Source organism: Salvelinus namaycush, chromosome 17 (assembly GCF_016432855.1).
Source record: "Salvelinus namaycush isolate Seneca chromosome 17, SaNama_1.0, whole genome shotgun sequence".
Classification (NCBI taxonomy): domain Eukaryota; kingdom Metazoa; phylum Chordata; class Actinopteri; order Salmoniformes; family Salmonidae; genus Salvelinus; species Salvelinus namaycush.
The window spans coordinates 4463210-4481699 of record NC_052323.1 but is presented as its reverse complement, the minus strand read 5'-3'; the positions used below and the strand labels follow the sequence as shown (position 1 = coordinate 4481699).

The 18490-nt window shown below is 41.2% G+C and overlaps 1 protein-coding gene across 1 annotated transcript in view; it reads right to left on the bottom strand.

The window, feature by feature from the left end:
- Window positions 1-5416: 5416 nt before the first annotated feature.
- Window positions 5417-18490, bottom strand: part of LOC120061869 (follistatin-related protein 5-like) — a 166048-nt gene continuing 152974 nt past the window's right edge. Inside the window, exons 12-15 of the mRNA XM_039011649.1 lie at window positions 18305-18454; window positions 15695-15802; window positions 14992-15116; window positions 5417-7827 (exon numbers count right to left, since the gene is read on the bottom strand). Of these exons, the coding sequence (XP_038867577.1) occupies window positions 7125-7827; window positions 14992-15116; window positions 15695-15802; window positions 18305-18454 (1086 nt within the window). The 3' untranslated portion in view covers window positions 5417-7124. The remainder of the gene's footprint in view (window positions 7828-14991; window positions 15117-15694; window positions 15803-18304; window positions 18455-18490) is intronic.

The following is an 18490-nucleotide window of genomic DNA, read 5'->3' as shown; positions in this document are numbered from 1 at the left end:
CACACACATGCACACATGCACACACACACACACATACACACACTGACTACCAATTTTGCACACAACTGAGGATGTTATAGTGCAGAAATTGATCAATCAATATGCACATTGATTAGTTGGTTTTCAATTAAGTAGGAACCAATTCATTTCTTTGTTGATGTCAACCTACCCCAATCGACCCTTACACCCAATCAATGCAGAAAAGATCCACTGACTGCTGTTGATTCCATTCAGACATTCAGAGAGATAGAAAACCAGTGAGTGTTAAAGCGTGGGAATTGAAGGCAGAGAGTGGACCCTTGGAGACTGGGTGAAATGTATGATGAGTATTCAGGTCTGGCACAAAGCACAGCACACATGGTGGCCTCGATCAGTCATCAGCCCTGACGCGGGATGGACAGAGAAGTGAGGCATTACTAGTGCCCAGGCCTGGAACATGATTAAAATACTACATTTGACTCCGAGAGGTGAGGGGAGGGGAGAGTTCCACCCATGTGGCAATGCACTGGAAGATGAAGGGCTTGACAATAGATCATTTAAGGCACTTCCAGCCACCTCATTTCGCCCACCGAGTTATGTATTCTCCTGGCATTTTTATTATAGGGATCAAGTAAAGGAGACTATTAATGCAATGTATCAGTCTCACCGAGTTAGAGAGGAATGCGAATTTGGTCTGTTAGGAAAAACTAGCTGGGGCTTATCAGCTGGGTGAAGGGAAGTGTGGCAGCGGGAATGGGCGATCTGTGATGAGGCACGGGCTTGCCTAATCACCACGGATCAATACGGAAAACCTAAATGGACGGTGTGCAAACTGAAGCTAGGCTACGAAACTCCTTGGAATGGCTTTGAACATCATAGTGTGACCTATATGACATACAGCAATGTGATAAACGTGGATGTCCTTGGGTTAGCTAGCTGGGGACTGGCACTATCAGGTAGGGCAAGCCGGTAAAGTGCCTTCAGAAAGTTTTCACACCCCTTGACTTTTTCCACATTTTGTTGTGTTAAAGACTGAAAATAAAATGTATTAAATTGAGATTTTGTGTCACTGATCTACACACAATACCACATAATGTCAAAGTGGAATGATTTTTTTAAATAAATGTTTACTCATGAATAAGAAATGAAATCTGAAATGTCTTCAGTCAAGAAGTATGTAAACCCTTTGTTCAGGAGTAAAAATGTGCTTAACAAGTCACATAAAAAGTTGCATAACAGCGTTTAACAGGATTTTTAAATGACTACCCCGTCTCTGTACACCACACATACAACTATCTTTAAGGTCCCTCAGTCGAGCAGTGAATTTCAAGCACAGATTCAACCACAAAGACCAGGGAGATTTTCCAGTGGTTCGCAAAGAAGGGCACCTATTTGTAGATGGGTAAAACAAATTATATTGAATATTCATTTGAGCATGGGCCAGTTATTAATTACACTTTGGATGGTGTATCAATACACCCAGTCACTACAAAGATACAGGCGTCCTTCCTAACTCAGTTGCCAGAGAGGAAGGAAACCGCTCAGAGATTTCACCATGAAGCCAATGGCTGTGATAGGAGAAAACTGAGGATGGATCTACTCCACAACACTATTTATTTAAAACTTGTATTTAACCAGACAAGTCATTTAAAAACAAATTCTTATATACAATGACAGCCTAGCCCGGCCAAACCCAAACCCAGATGATGCGGGGCCAATTGTGTGCAGCTCTATGGTACTCCCAATCACGGCCAGTTGTGATACAGCCTGGAATCAAACCAGGGTCTGTAGCAACACCTCTATCACTGAGACGCAGTGTCTTAGACCGCTGCGCCACTCGGGAACCCTTATTAACATAAATTACAGAGTGAAAAGAAGTATAGCCTGTACAGAATTTTAAAAAAAATCCAAAACATGCATCCTGTTTGCAATAAGGCAATAAAGTTATACTGCAAAAAATGTATTTTTGTCCTGAATACAAAGCATTATGTTGAGGGCAAATCCAACACAACACATCACTGAGTACAGCTCTTCATATTTTCAAGCATGGTGGTGGCTGCATCATGTTATGGGTATGCTTGTCATCGGCAAGGAGTTTTTTAGAATACAAATAAATGGAATAAAGCTAAGAACAGGCAAAATCCTAGAGGAAGACTTGGTTCAGTCTGCTTTCCAACAGACACTGGGAGATTAATTCACCATTCAGCAGGACAATTATATAAAACACAAGGCCAAATATACAATTGAGTTGCTAACCAAGATTACATAAAATGTTCCTGAGTGGCCTAGTTACAGTTTTGACTTAAATTGGCTTGAAAATCTACGGTAAGACTTCAAAATGCCAGTCAGCAATAATCAACAACTAACTTGACAGAGTGTGAATCATTTTTTAAAGAATAATGGGTAAATATTGTACAATCCAGGTTTGCAAAGCTCTTAGAGACCTATCCAGTAAGACTGTAATCACTGCCAAGGTGATTCGTATTGACATTAGAGTATTTTTTGTAGATCGTTGACCAAATATTTTTTTTAAAATACATTTTAATCCCACTTTGTAACACAGCAAAATGTGGAAAAAATCAAGGGGTGGAAATTCTTTCTGAAGGTACTGTATTCCTTCAACGTAATATCTAACGACGTAAATGCAAGAAAAAAATGTTTATATTTGCATCAGTCATCATCTCTCACTCAAATGTCACTCGACATTACAATACTGGTATTCTGTTTCTAATACATTTCCTTCATTTAACTACAGTTCATTTCAGTATTTACACTCTCTGATTGTTACTCGCTTTATATGCAATTGACTTGTCCACTATTACCAGTGTTGGAGAGAGCTATTCTGAAAATATAGTTTACCAAGCTACCAATTACTTCACACTACAACAAGTTAAGCTACACTAAAGCTACCCTTAAGAAACATATAAACGTAACATAACAAAAATACAAATGTAACATGAAACAATTTACAAGATTTTACTGACTTACAGTTCATATAGGGAAATCAGTCAATTTAAATAAATTCATTAGGTCCTAATCTATGGATTTCACATGACTGGGAATACAGATATGCATCTGTTGGTCACAGACACCTAAAAAAAACATAGGGGCGTGGACCAGAAACCTGAAATTATTGCAAGTAGCCCTTTCCTCACTGACCATGAAAACTTTTGAACATATTGTTAAGACCCATTGCAGTTTGCTTAGACTCATTGCAGTCAGGACAGGGGTGAAAGATGCAACTGTCACTCTTCTTAATTATGTCCTTAAACATCTTGAGGGAAGTAAGACCCATAGCTGATCTCAGACAATCCTGCAGGTAAAGGAGCTGGATGTGGAGGTCCTGGGCTGGCGTGGTTACACGTGGTCTGCGGTTGAGGCCGGTTGGAAGTACTGCGAGAATCTCAAAAATGACGTTGGAGGCGGCTCATTGTAGAGGAATGAACATTCAATTCTCTGGCAACAGCTCTGGTGGATATTCCTGCAGTCAGCATGCCAATTGCACGCTCCCCTAAAGCTTGAGACATCTGTGGTAAAAATTGTGTGACAAAACTGCACATTTGTTATCCCTAGCACAATAAGCTTTTTGTGTGTTTGGAAAATATCTGGGATCTTTTATTTCAGCTCATGATGTCACGGATCCCTCCAGAACTGTCATTACGCACACCTGGTCCCCATTCCCAATGATTAGCAATTGTATAGGTATGCCCTTTTTTCACCATTGTCCTGACGATTATTGTTACAATGTCCGTTGGTGCGTGTGAGTACCTGCGCTGTGTGTTTTGGCTTTCATGCCATTGATGATTACGGGTCTCGTCCCGTGTGTAATTTATTCGAGGTACTCCTCGCTCTTTTGTTTTGGGTTTCTACCCTGTGTTTTGCATAGTGTTTGTCTGGTCTTCGTCCCCGTGCCGTGGCACGCCGTAATTTGGGTGCAATAAAAAAAAATATTACGCATTCCTGCGTCTGTCTCCCGAATCATTCATACCAACGTGACACATGAAAACATTGGACCAACATGACATGTTGCTGCATTTGTATTTTTGTTCAGTGTAGTTTACTTAACTATAGTTACTTTGAAAAAGTAGTTCACTACATCCAAACTACTTTGAGAAATTTCATGATATCTAAATCTGAAATGTCATAGACTACAAATTGCAAGAAAGATCACCCTGGAGTCAGATGTTAACATCATGTGTAATTTTGTCTATTAAACATAAAAACTTTGTTTCAAGTGAAAATTAGGCTGGTCTTCCTGAAAAAGAAAGGACATCTTGCTTACTTTACTCATATTTTCTGTTATTTTTGCTAAAAAGTAATTGTAGTTCCAGAATTTAGCTACACCACTACATGGCAAAAAAAATAATTAAATACTGGAAACACAACCAACATTTGAATTTAGTACAACTACCACCAAGCTACAAAAAAATGTATTTCAACTGCTAGTTGAATTACATGTAGTTCACTACTCCCTGTCACTGACTATTACACATCATTTTGTAATAGCGATTGCAATTTCTAATGATGATCGCATTTTTTTAAATAAAATCATGGTTATGTGAAGTGCCCATCAATAAGTTATGTATCAGCACACCCACACCGTGTGGGTCTCCTTTAATCTCAAGCAGACACAATTGGGTGTGGAATTAGTTTTGTAAGAGTGACAAAAACTGCTGAATCAATATAGGGGTCGTTCAAATGAAATTTCCAAAGCTCTTTCAAAATGATATTCAAGAAAATTCATAGATATGTTCATATTCTCAGAATGTCATGGACCTCATTTATACCTGGTGCTAACATGCATTCTTTGTCCTGATCTCATCCACATTCTGATTGTGCACACATTGTAGCCTGTTATATCTACACATGGTAGTAAATTGTGTCTCTTATCCATCCACTGTGTCCGCATTGTGACCGGATTTCCTGTTACCTCCCTGTATGCAGATTATTTGATAGATATTCTTTGAAAATAATATGAATGTATTTATTTAAAAACAATTATTGATGCTATAAGTCAATGGTGCTACCTGTCAATGATTTTAGAGATCGGTATAACTATGATTTAAATGGTTTGACCATCCAGATCTGTTTTCACTTTATTGATATCCAGTTACAATGGGTCCCTGACTACCTCTGGAGGTGGTCAGGAAGATCGGATCACAATCAGATCACAATGCATCTTTTAATTGTCTACACCTGTCTGAACATGTGAGAATGTGGACAATGTCAAGAGAGAGGACAAATGTTAGAACCAGGTATAAACGGGGCTATTGTGAGCAACAGAAGCATTACCGAAGAAGCTTCTCTGAACTGTGTTGAACCTGGTTTTTCAACGGCGTTAGTAGAGTGTGGGCTGAAACCATGTTTGAAACACATTTTCCACAGAAAGGAGGTATAGACTTTATTGTCAGGTAAAATGTCAAGTGTGTATTCTCTACATAAATAATAATCACATGAATCAACAAACAGTACATGGCTATAATGAAAACTACAATGTCTCAGGTAGGTGAAATCACAATGTACTTGGTCAAGGTTAGCGCGATGACAATGGTGCTCTTTCGTTTCTTAAAAAGGTTGGGTGCATATTCACTCAAAATAATGAACAGAGCCCTCAAAAACTGTATGAAAACTACCATGTTAAGGAACTCAGTCAACTCTGCTGCTATATACAGAAAACAATAAGAAAAGTCACAGGTAATCAGTACAGTCCTATGGGTATCAAGGGGCAACACCAAACAAAATGTGATATCATTTTTTGTTTTTTTGATTAATTGAAATTGAATTGATCAAATAAAACAAAACATCAAATTATATAAAAATGTTTTATCTTAATTGGGAACATAAAATGGACCTGTCCATAACAGGACAAGAGGTCCAACATTAGATTTGAAAAATAACACATAAACATATTCCTCATTGTGTTTGTGTTAGAGTGCTATGGTGAAAATGCATAGAATGTGTCCTTCGGGGAAATAATTTGTGTCCTAAGCACAACGGGCCACATACTTGCCAGGTTTCATAGGTACAACTGATTCATCCAACTACGCTCTGCCTTGTAGCATTTTAAAAGAAATGTGACTCACATTTGAAGCTTATAGACCAAGGTCTCTCACTATATTCTCATTAGATCCACACAGCTCATAGTGCCTCTATTCTCTACAACTGCACAAATCCACTTCCAACTAAACAAATCCCTCTTTATTTCACTGTAATGATACACATCCAGCTGCTAAACTTTGCCAAAATTGACTGACAATATGTAAGTACATTCTAATATATACTATGACTCCTTTTGGGCCAGGGATATTCTTCAAATTTGAATATTTTTCTACACCTACACGCACACACACATTGACCTTGTGAATCAAAGTGTGAAACTTTAATTAATTTATCCCACAAATATTAAGATGGATCAATCTATTAACATTGTCATTGAGACTTGGATTGTTGGACGAAATCACATTCAAATCACTAGCTCTTTTGAAGACTCTCAGAGATCAAAGGTGACCAAGCAGCACTACATCATAATGGACAACTCAATCTCTCCATCTCCACTTCAAACGAGACGGGGTCTCAGCAAGAGCTCATTTTAATTAGCCCAGAATGGGCTCCACGTTGGTCCGAGATGAAAATAAGACGAGAAACATGGATTTTTAGAGCATCTCTCACCACGAAGGAGGGTCAAAGAGAAGAAGGTGTAATCTGCAGCCGCAATGGGAATAAATATGTTAATTCCTCTTTTGGAGTTTGTTTTCCTTCAAGGCACAGGAAAAAAAATGGAACGGGAGTAGACGAAACAGAGGAGGATAGTCTAGACCTATTTTCTCCCTCTTTTTAGCGAAATGCCAGTTGACGTGAATATCAAAAAACGTCCATCCAATTGAATTGGCAAGACTTGCAATCGAAAAATGCTAATATGACGCTAATTTGTCTAATTTTAACAGATATCCCCTAGAAGATATTGTGGAACCCCCACGATTTCAACTCGGCTAGTAAACAACATCCAATACGATTTTGATCTGTGAATTTTGGTTTTGAGAATTGCTTACGTTTTTCTTCACACCCAATAAATTATGTATCTGCAGCCAAATTCAGTGCAACTGTACCTTAATAATAAGACAGGACAAGTCTAAACACAGACCGGCCTACGACTCGCCAACCCACGCCACTACGTTGCCTTTGACGACATCAGCGATCTCGCAGTTGAGCTTGTTGAGACGACCGTCCAGGATGAAAATAGACTCCCTGGACGGGGTCATGAGGTACTGTCCGAAAAGTCCACTGCCGGTCATCACGCGGTTTCTACTGCTCCACGGCCAATCGGAAGCCTTGGTGGCCTCCTTCAGACTCTTGATCATCTTCACATTGCCTGTGCTCAGCTCGACAAATAGAGAGTCCGTTTGGCTTCCCGAACTTCCGAAGACGTTGTACTGGTGGACCTCGGTGAACGACGGCTGGAAGGCCACATCAGACAGGTGAAGGTTGGTGTGGATGTCAAAGGGCTCGCCGATCTCCCCGCGCACCGTGATCTGCTGGATTCTCATCAAGCCGTTGCGGTCGTCCACCGTGACCAGGTAGTGACCGTCCGGAGACACGTACGGGGTGCCGGTGACGTCCCCGTTGTGTCCATTCACGGAGTCTGTCACACTGTCTACGATGAGCTGGGGCTGGGTGGCGCCCGTGGAATCAGGTTTGCAGTTGATGAAGTAGTAACCTCCCAGGTGGGTGTAAGCCAGGGACTTGGGAATGCAGTTGTACTTGAGCAGGCTGATGTTCTTCCCTGACGATGTGGTCTCCAGGTCAATCTTGTGGAGCGCCGGTTCATTTCTGTGGAGGACGATTCCAAATCTAGACAGAAAGAAAATACATTTTGAATGTTAGTATACCTGTTCACGTTTTTATGACACATATAAAACCATTAAAAGTACTGTTGAGGGTCGACACTAAAAAATATACTTTAAAATGTATTTTATGCTTATTTATTAGTTAATTAATTCATGTTGCACATTACACCTACAGACTTTAATCAATTTGCTTTTGCTTCCGGACTTCACAATTCATAGTGGTGCTACATTAGAATGAAAGCCAACCTTCACCAAGACTACAGTTACATTTACAATTGTGGAGAGTAGAATTAAATGTATGATTTTCGAGAGAAGTCTGTTATCCTCACGACTATTGAATAGTTGCACATTTTCCCCGCTCATGCTGTGATTACAATCTTAACAGTGACAGGGACTTCCATTTGCATCACCTCTCCTATTATTATACTCTGAATTGACTGGGGTGTGTGACTCTCTTAGCTCCAATATTTCAGTTCCTCAAAGAAACGGCCTTAGGATTGGTTTGAGAAGAAGAGAGGGGTGGATACGGTCTACATTTTCACATTTCAGTGGCCATTTTCTTATCGCCTCAGATGAGCAATCTCAGCAAGCCGAGTTGAAATCGTCTGCCCTATGCTTCACAGTAATAGATTTCCATGGGCATATTAATCATTGAAAATATTATATTATGCATACAAAATCTAAAGAGGAGAGATAATGACACATTCGAATTCTGATATGCAAGACTGGAGGGAGAATGTGAGGGGCCGACATGGCAAAATTCAATCTGAATGTTGTCTGATCAATCCTGACCTGCACTTCAATCTCAGTATCATCCGTCTTCTTTTATGTGATTTTAAACACCCTGTCTGTTCATGTGGACAGAAAATTACTGTTAGAGAGTGATGAAGCACATTATCAGCACTGTGAAGTAAAGCATCGATCCAGAGATTGTATCGTCCATTTGAGGCGTTAGGGCTGGGGACTTGGACATAAATGGGCCTGATAGTGGACGTGATCTAGGTGCTGCATTGGGTCATGAAATCAGAGGGCCTGCATGGTCCATGACCATGGCCTTTATCTTTTGATATATAAATACCCTTGGATTTTGTGTAATTGTGAGTTTCTGGAATGTGTCGAACTTCCAACACAAAATCCACAGGATTTCTTCCCAGGGAGCTTTTGATCCCAACACAAGCACCTTCAAGTAATGAAAAGCATACCCACAGGGAGATAAATTAATTCAAAGCTAACACACTTAGAGAAAATAACTATCATTTGATCTATGGGAGAATGAGAAAAAGGGAAAGTAGAATGATGTTGTGGGTGGACTCCTGATAGGGAGAAAGGAGTACTATGTTAGTGCAAGCAACTGTAAATACCATCAAGTGCTATGTGAATGTATCACCTGTATGGTATACATTTTAGGACAACTCACTCCCCATGATAAATGTCCCTACTCTCTTACAAATGTGTACATTAAGACAGATCAGTGAATGGAGCACATCTACAGTGATACAAAGCAGAGTATTTGATATATGAAGGTCAATATGACAATTTTGCCTTCAGCCTTATTTCTGCAAAAAAAAATGAGTAGTGCTGAAGTTTGTTCGAAAAAGTTTTTGAGAAATATGGGCTTGTTTGCGTTCTCTATGAACAGTAAAAGTATCATCTGGGCTGGCATTGCTTGTAAAGTTTGCAAACAAAGTAAAAAAAATATATATATATCATTGAGTTGATAAAGCCGCATACAAAAATGGTCTCTGTTTTGTTTTCTTGAGTAAGGCAGCTCCAAAAGAAGGTGTTCAGCCTAGCTCAGTGCTTTCTGTGGTGGTGGGGCAAGCCAGCAGAAAATATGGAGCATTGCGCCCTGATTGGCTCAGTGTTCTGTCACTCATGGGGACACTCTACGTCACCGCCAAGTCTAACGGTAGACTTTTAAAATTCTAGCCCCTTGGGTGCTGCCATAGAGTTTGGGGTGCTGCCACATCAGAAGAGCCCATCCAAGAAGGCTCAAGGTGATTGGCCACAGATAAAATGACGTCAAATCACGTTATATGTACAGTGGCTTTGATTGGACTGATCATGTCAACATCATACTTTCAAAATCTTAGCTAGCAGTCATCATCATGAATCAAGTTGACAATGTACTGGCAAATCCTTGTCATATGAAGAGAAATAATGAAGAGAAATTATAGATAAAACGTATCGGTGCTCATCGGCCATTGGACATAAACATTACACAACAAGTTGGAAATCGCAAATTCAACAGTGAGTGGTTTGGAAGGAATCAGTGACAGTGGCTGTGTGGTCCCAAATCTGTGATTAAGGGTCTCTTTTCCAAGTTTAAAATGATAAACAATCAACATTGGCCAATGAAGCATGATTTTTGCCGCGCTCAAAACAACTGTTAACTCGGAACTGCGAAAACTTGACTTCAGTGAGTTCAAGACAACTGGGAAGGAGGGAATAAATGAGCTCCGACTGGGAAAATACGTTTTGAACATCATCCAACTCGGAATTGTAAATCTGGCCTTTTTCTAGAGCTACGATCTGAAGATCAATGACGTCATCATGATTAGACCGTGTTTTTTCCAGAGTTCACTGTTGTTTTAAATGCAGCACAAATCCAGAGAATGTCAGACTTTGATGACAAAATTTGCCCACGAAGGACCGTGAGCACAGTCCAAAAATGTACTGTATGCTGCTGCATAAATGATGTAAAGATTGCGCCGGAGAGGATGGCTGCTGTTTTACAGTGCTATTTTGTTCGTTTTTTCACATTTTTAACTTATTTTGTACATAATGTTGCTGCTACCACCTCTTATGACCGAAAAGAGCTTCTGGACATCAGAACAGCGATTACTTACCTCGAATTGGACAAATAATTTTTCTTTAATGAGTCGGACGGGAAGGATATACTATAAACACCCAAACAGTACATCACTGTTTGACATAGATGAAATGCTTCTGTCTACCACCACAAATGTATCATTTCAGTACTGTAACACAATGAAAACATCAACTTGCGGTGCTTGACATAAGCATGTAAGAAATGATTGCGCACACTACTTATGAATGTGTTATGTATGGATTATGAATGTATCATGAAGTCCTTATGTCATTATGTTTAACCATCCTCCAACATGAAAATAAAAATCACATTTTAAATAATGTTCTCACACTTCATTCATTTTATTGACTTGCTGGTGTATTGTTACCTAACATAGCTATGACATAAGCCATCTTTCAGTACAGTGCATACTGCAATAACCCTACTGCTAAAACTACAAAGGCCTGTTGAAGCTATCAGAGTGGGGCTGGTTTACATCCAAGATATCATTGGTCTAAACCTTACTAGTGTACTGCTCGGATGGTCTGCCAAATGCATTATGCTGCTTTGAAATACTGTACGATATAGATGAGAGATAGACAAAAGTCGATGTTTATGTAAGAATGGCAGCCCTTACTTACTGTAGAATGAAGAAAGGCTAAGGAATATATACTTCCATGTTCAAATCCATATGAACACTGGAAGGTCTACTCTTATTTTCCATTGTCCAGTCACTGACAGAAATGTAAAAAAACATGACATACAACACAGCCAGCAAAACTTTCACCACTGTCGACTCCCCGCCAAGCGAGGTAGAAACAACAGTACACAAGATTGTACCGGAATTTAAGTCCAAGACCTCTATAATAGAGTCAGCAAAAACATTCAATAGATGTTTGCGCGCCCTAAGAGCACAATCAAGGGCTCTTTTAAGCCGCGCTATCAGACGTTTCAAAGGGATAGGGCGTTTAAAAAGTCCTTGTGCACAATGCCATATCCTCGGCATTGATTCGCAGCTCCCCAAAGCTCCTGGATGGTTTTTCCTGATAAATCTAAAAGCCTCCAAAGCCTTTGTATATTGTGATGTTCAGTGCACTGAGACTCCTGTTTTGGGCTAGGAGGTGCACAGACTGCATATTGGTTTGGTGGAGTTGTTGGGCACATCCGCGACGGATCGATCTTGCCTGAGGCTAAGGGAGTTATTACGCATGAAAAGCTATCAATAGGTGCGCTTGATTGAGTTTGATCTATGCAGAGTGGGCATGGTTTGACCTCTCCATTGGACCTAAAGGGTGGCAGTCTGCCTACCTATCACCCCAGGGAGATTCAATTGAGTACACCTAGGGCAAAATGAATGGTCATCGATTAAAGTCTATTTGTGGACTAAATGTAGATTCCATGTAGATTCTCCACTGAACATGCTTCTGATAAGGGACATTGCTAGTTTTGAATCAGTTTTGAGTCTGGGTTTTTTATAAGCAGTGGTGTTATTTGTATCAAGTGCTGTTATTGTCACGACTTCCGCCGAAGTCGGCTCCTCTCCTTGTTCGGGCGGCGTTCGGCGATTGACGTCACCGGCTTTCTAGCCATCGCCGCTCCATTTTTCATATGTCCATTTGTTTTGTCTTGTTCCATACACACCTGGTTTTCATTCCCCAATCAATCTACATGTATTTAGTCCTCTGTTCCCCATCATGTCTTTGTGTGAGATGACCAGTTAACAGAGGAGTATAGAGTGCAGTGGTGTGACCTGTAAGAAGCATTGGTGGTAAATCTGATGGCCGAATGGCAAAGCACATCTAGCCCCTCGAGAGCACCATTACCTGCCGTTCTAAAAATTGTCTCCGCATGGGTAGAATGGTCATCTGAATCAGGGTTAGTTTGGCAGCAGGGGTAAAAGAGGAGCGATTACGATAGAGGAAATCAAGTCTAGATTTAACTTTAGCCTGCAGCTTTGATATGTGCTGAGAGAAGGACAGCTCTAAAAAAGGGTTTAGAGCGGCTAGATGTTCTTTACCATTCGGCCATCAGATTTGCCAACAATACTCCGTATAGGACACATCACTGCACTCTATACTCCTCTGTACACTGATCATCTCTGTATACCTGTCGCAAGACCAACTGGTTGATGCTTATTTATAAAATCCTCTTAGGCCTCACTCCCCCCTATCTGAGATATCTACTGCAGCCCTCATCCTCCACATACAACACCCGTTCTGCCAGTCACATTCTGTGAAATGTCCCCAATGCACACACATTCCTGGGTCGCTCCTCTTTTCAGGTCGCTGCAGCTAGCGACTGGAACGAGCTGCAACAAACACTCAAACTGGACAGTTTTATCTCAATCTCTTCATTCAAAGACTCAATCATGGACACTCTTACTGACAGTTGTGGCTGCCTTGCAAAACGTATTGTTGTCTCTACCTTCTTGCCCTTTGTGCTGTTTTCTGTGCCCAATAATGTTTGTACCATGTTTTGTGCTGCTACCATGTTGTGTTTCTACCATGTTGTTGTCATGTTGTGTTGCTACCATGCTGTGTTGTCATGTCTGCCTTGCTATGTTGTTGTCTTAGGTCTCTCTTTATGTAATGTTGTGTTGTCTCTCTTGTCGTGATGTGTGTTTTGTCCTATATTTGTTATATTTATTATTATTATTATTATTGTTTTATCCCAGGCCCCCGTCCCCGCAGGAGGTCTTTTGCCTTTTGGTAGGCCGTCATTGTAAATAAGAATTTGTTCTTAACTGACTTGTCTAGTTAAATAAAGGTTAAATAAAAAAACAAATAAAAATGTATCTCCCCTTTAAATAAAGGACGAACCGTGGCTGCCTTCCAAGCAATGGGAACCTCCCCAGAAAGGAGAGACAGGTTAAAAAGGTTGGCGATGATAGGGCCTGCAACCTTAAAGAAGAAAGGGTCTAAACCATCTGACCCCAATGTTTTTTGGGGGTCAAGTTTAAGGAGCTCCTTTAGCACCTTGGACTCAGTGACTGCCTGCAGGGAGAAACTTTGTAGCGGGGCAGGGGAAAAAGGGGGGAAAACATTGGGGATAGGCGCATTAGAAAGGGTGGGAGATGAGGAAATGTTGGATGGGCAAGGAGGCATGGCTGAGTCAAATAGGAATCCTGACTTAATGAAGTGGTGATTAAAGAGCTCAGCCATATGCTTCTTGTCAGTAAACCCACATCATCAACATTAAGGGACATGGGCAGCTGTGAGGAGGAGGGTTTATTCTCCAGGTCTTTAACCGTTTTCCAGAACTTCTTGGGGTTAGTCCCACAGAGAGAGAACAGCTCCTTAAAGTAACTAACATTGGCCTTCCGGATAGCCTGAGTGCACTTAGATGCAGGGAGGCTATAGCCCCTGATAGGCCTACATCTTATTTAGATAGTCTACAGGCTACAGTAGACTATCTGAAATGTAAGCAATACGTAAACTGAACAATTTAGCAGCTTGCTTAGTTCAAATTAACAGACACATTTATTCAACATGAATAGCGAGGCGATTGAGAATGAGGTCGTAATTTCAATCACTGAATTAAATATGACTAATATGAATATGAACTGAATATGCTTGTCAACAACAGCCATTGATTATCTTTATCTGTAGCCTACTGATCGGCAATTGCGATAGAGCTTTGATAACTTCCAATTTAATGAATTAAACATGGCCAATAATAATTCCATAATAACACAAGGCTACAACAATACACTGAAGTTATAGGATATTTATTAAATGAGTTTGCCAGCTCAAGGTAGGCTACACAAGTCACACAATTTGATTAGCAATGACTCAAGTGAAATACCCTTGAATGAGTAGGTGTTCTAAAACTTTTGACCGGTAGTGTACATTCTCAGTACTTTGCCATGTTTTTTTAGCAACCCTATCAGACAAGTCTTAGTGGACCTAATTACAACTAGTGCTTGCGAATGCAACTCTCCGGGAGTCTGTTAACTTCCTTAAATCCCAGATACCTCCGGCTTGGCACTTGGCTTTCTCCACAACTCCAACTCCAGCTAAGCGTTTGGTATTGCGCTAGGCCTTCTGTATCAAGTTAAGCCCCGGTGTGTCAGCAGCTCGGGACTGAGTCTCGGTGAGTGCCCGTCAAAAGCGCAGGCATCAAATCGATCTGCTCTGCATATGTTGCTGAAGAGCAGTGGGTCGGTAAACTCACCTCCCCCTGCTTTTCAGAAGGCAGGGGGGCGAGGTCCGAGGAGGGGGGGGGGGGTCTATATTTAAATTCACACTCAAACATACTGACTCTCTCGCGCACACACAACCACCCACCCACAAACAAACACACTCTGACTCTCTTTCTCACACACACACGCACACACACATACCGACACTGACGTACCTGATGTGATTAATGATGAGGCTGGCGGCAGGAATGAAGAAATCCTCCACTCTATCAAAGCGTCTGCCAACCGGCTGGGTGTGGACGGTATGGTGGGACACACTCCCGCTGGCCTGATTGATCACCTAGCACCACACCAGGAGAGGGGGAGGAGGGGAAAGGAGGAGAAGATGGGGGAGATATTTAACATGGCCCTCATGAATTATTCACTGTGTTTGCCTCCTGTATCGCTTCTGACATGAACTTAGACTGGGAGGAGAGGTCCTCTGTGTTGTGTTTGTACCAGTGTGCGCATACAAGAAAGGTAGCCTTAATTATGCCATAATGCACTAGAGAGACTGGAACCTCCTAACAATCCAAAAGCAGTGCAGGCTAATAACTTGTATTGAGCTATAAACAGAAAATGCCACCTAGTACTGTGCCATTTGGGAAAGGGTTGTTGACCAAACTTGGATTGATAGTTGATAATGTATCCCATTGGAAGAACAGTAATGCATAGTAGTGTTCCGAAAATGTCACAACACAGTGTTTTTATGCCATATCATAACACATAAAATAGTATTGTCGTTAAACAGTGAGTTTACACTAAATATTGCCTATTTCACATACTGTACATAGACCCACTTGTATAGATCATTAGTATCAAGACGAACACGTAATACTACTCTATATAGTGAATTTCGGTGTGATGTCAAACAGTTACCTGCAAAGTAGGAAAGTTTCTCTCCATGTCTCCCCAGCTGAGGACCCACACCTGGTCGTGGGATTTGTCATAGTGCAGCTTCACTGGGTAGGGGTCTGTGCTCACCGTCTGAAAGCACACACACAAAAACAAACCTCAAATAGCACACTCTACTTACCCAGTCCGATCGTTTGCTTTAGCCTTCCTGGAGTGCCAGGTGGACAGGGTTTGCACTTTTGGGACTTTTCCATTGGTTCCATCACATAAGGCAAGCTCTATCAAGCACAGCGTGAGGCAAGCACAACTATTTGAAGACAGGTCTGCACTTAAAGAGCAAATCAGGACAATTCAACACGGTTCTTAGACGGATATACCCTTTGACGCTGGGCACGGTGCATATCACAACTTTCCCCGTTCGCTAATGCATTGGATTTGACAGGAAGAGTCAAGTTTTCCTTTTTAACAAGACAACGGGGAGGCTCGACCTTTTTTATGTATGAGGTGTTTGGACGTCGAGCGGCTTTTCAAATCGAGTGGTGACAGTGCAATTGCTCTACAACACCGAAGTAATTGCTTTCAATCCGTATCCATTCCTTGACACCTGGCTACGATGTGTTCCAGCCGGCTCCGACAGATGAGTCATGTGTGTGGCACTCATGCATTATGTCCACTCGGGTGCGGATTGACAGTAGAGAACACACAGTGAGAAAAACAACACAAATCCAGCTTTTTACACCTAGCTTGGCACAAAAAAAGCAATTCTTTTCTTTCTTTCTGGGAAATTAGAGCAGACACCAGAACAAGCTGAAGTATGGTGAAGTAGTGTTTTTTTTTCTCCCCGTAAAAATCTTAATGGAGCATATTACCTGGCTGCTTCATGTTAAAGTGTATGGTATTACTGTGAGAGTAAACAACTCGAGGGGATTTATGGTACACGGAGATATGAGAGAGATGTGTTGAGTCATAACTAATCTCTGAGCATGTAGTCATCAGACGGAAGAGGTGTGGACATTGTCGTTGTTCTTTTCCGGCAACTTCTGCCTCTCGAGGACTTGACAGTATTATTCCATCCATATTCACATGTACCTAATCTGTGTCTGTGATAGTGGATATGCTATGAATTAGACAGAATCAATCCAGTAAACACATACAAAATTATACAGTTGATGGATGATCCATACAATACAGTGGCAGGACATTTCTCACCACACTCATTAAAGCTACACCTAGCCAGTCAATATAAAGTACAACTCAATTTTGAAAGCGAAAAGAGAAGATGATAAATAAACTGAGACACCCAAATGACCCCCCCCCCCCCTTTTCCTTTCCTTGGTAGAGCTGAGCGAGGATCAGGTGGCTAATTAGCGTTAGCTCATCTAAAGTAATGAAGCCAAACCTCCAGGTGACCCAATAATGAGCCTGTGATGGTCGCCAGCGCAACAACCTGACGACCGGTTTGACCCTAGGGAGCCTTCAGCAGCAGAAATTGGGCGCCTTCTGGGCCCCATGCGGAGTCCTTTTACTCCGAGACGCACACACCTTTTTAACCCGGCACATACACAACCTGCTCTGCTCGAGGTCCTCTCCTACTGTAAGAACGTTGGAGCCTTTTTGTTCATCATGGGGTTAACCATTCCCAGCAGGCCAAACTGCAATGATGTCAGGCTGACATTATTTTTTGCGATGTCATAGTCAACAGTGGTAAAAAAAAAAAAATAGGTGGGTAAACACTGATCGGCGTTCGCGGTAAATAAAGTAACTCTCCCTATGTTTTCAAGGAATTTTTCTGCATGTGTAAATAAAAAAAGCATGTAAACAACTTTACCCTCCACTACACCACTGATAAGCTTATATACTGGCTGAAAAAGGAGGTAAAGTACGTAACACAATCACCTGTATCTATTTGAGCAACGGGACCAGCTTTCACAGTTTTTTTTAGGATGTACACATTTTTTTTTAAGAAGCCATACAAAGACTTTGCAGAGGTCGGTTGATGGAAAAGACATTGAAACAACAAAATCCAAATCTCTATCACAGAAAATAATTGAGTTCCTTAAGTTCAGTGCATTTGTATCTAAATGAAGTCGGACTCAACTGAGGGTTTGTGAAAAAGTCTGTGTCCATCCCTGGACCAGAATAGCTAGAGTGCTAAATGATTGTCAGTTCTAGTGAATAGTGTAAGCCTCTCAGACTCATCAACTTCGTAATTTCTTCAATGACGTTCGGAAAAACAACATTTGCTTTATGAATGGTTCCAGATTCAAAAAAGTGCAGATCAAAATTTCATTGAAAATGTAAAACAAATATTCCAGGTCCTTCCGACTCGAGGCTTCCTCTACGAATGGAAAAATACAATATTAACTCAGAGTGAAGGAGAATGAGTGCGGATATGAAAAAGGCAGAACAGCAATTTATTTGAAACAATACAACATTACATCCATTGCTGTGTACTGTGGCCTATTACTGGACATGTGTTGTTTTGCATGACATGTAAGGGTCTTCCTAATATGGATGCCGTATGTGTGGTTCGTTATTGTGTTTACTGCATACCGGTACTCATAACACTCCACAGCAGGACCTGTCCAAAGGGGAAGATGATCTTGATTATCCAATTTTCATGGCCGAAATTACCTGGACAACCTTCTGAGACGTGATGTCGACCACAAGCACTCTGGCCAAGGTTGGCTGTGTGACATAAATAAACTTGTCCTTCACGTTAACCGCTGATGACCACACACACTTCTGCTTGACCTCCCCCACTGACATGGGGCAAACCTCAGCCTGAAAATAAAACACACACACACACACACAGTTAAT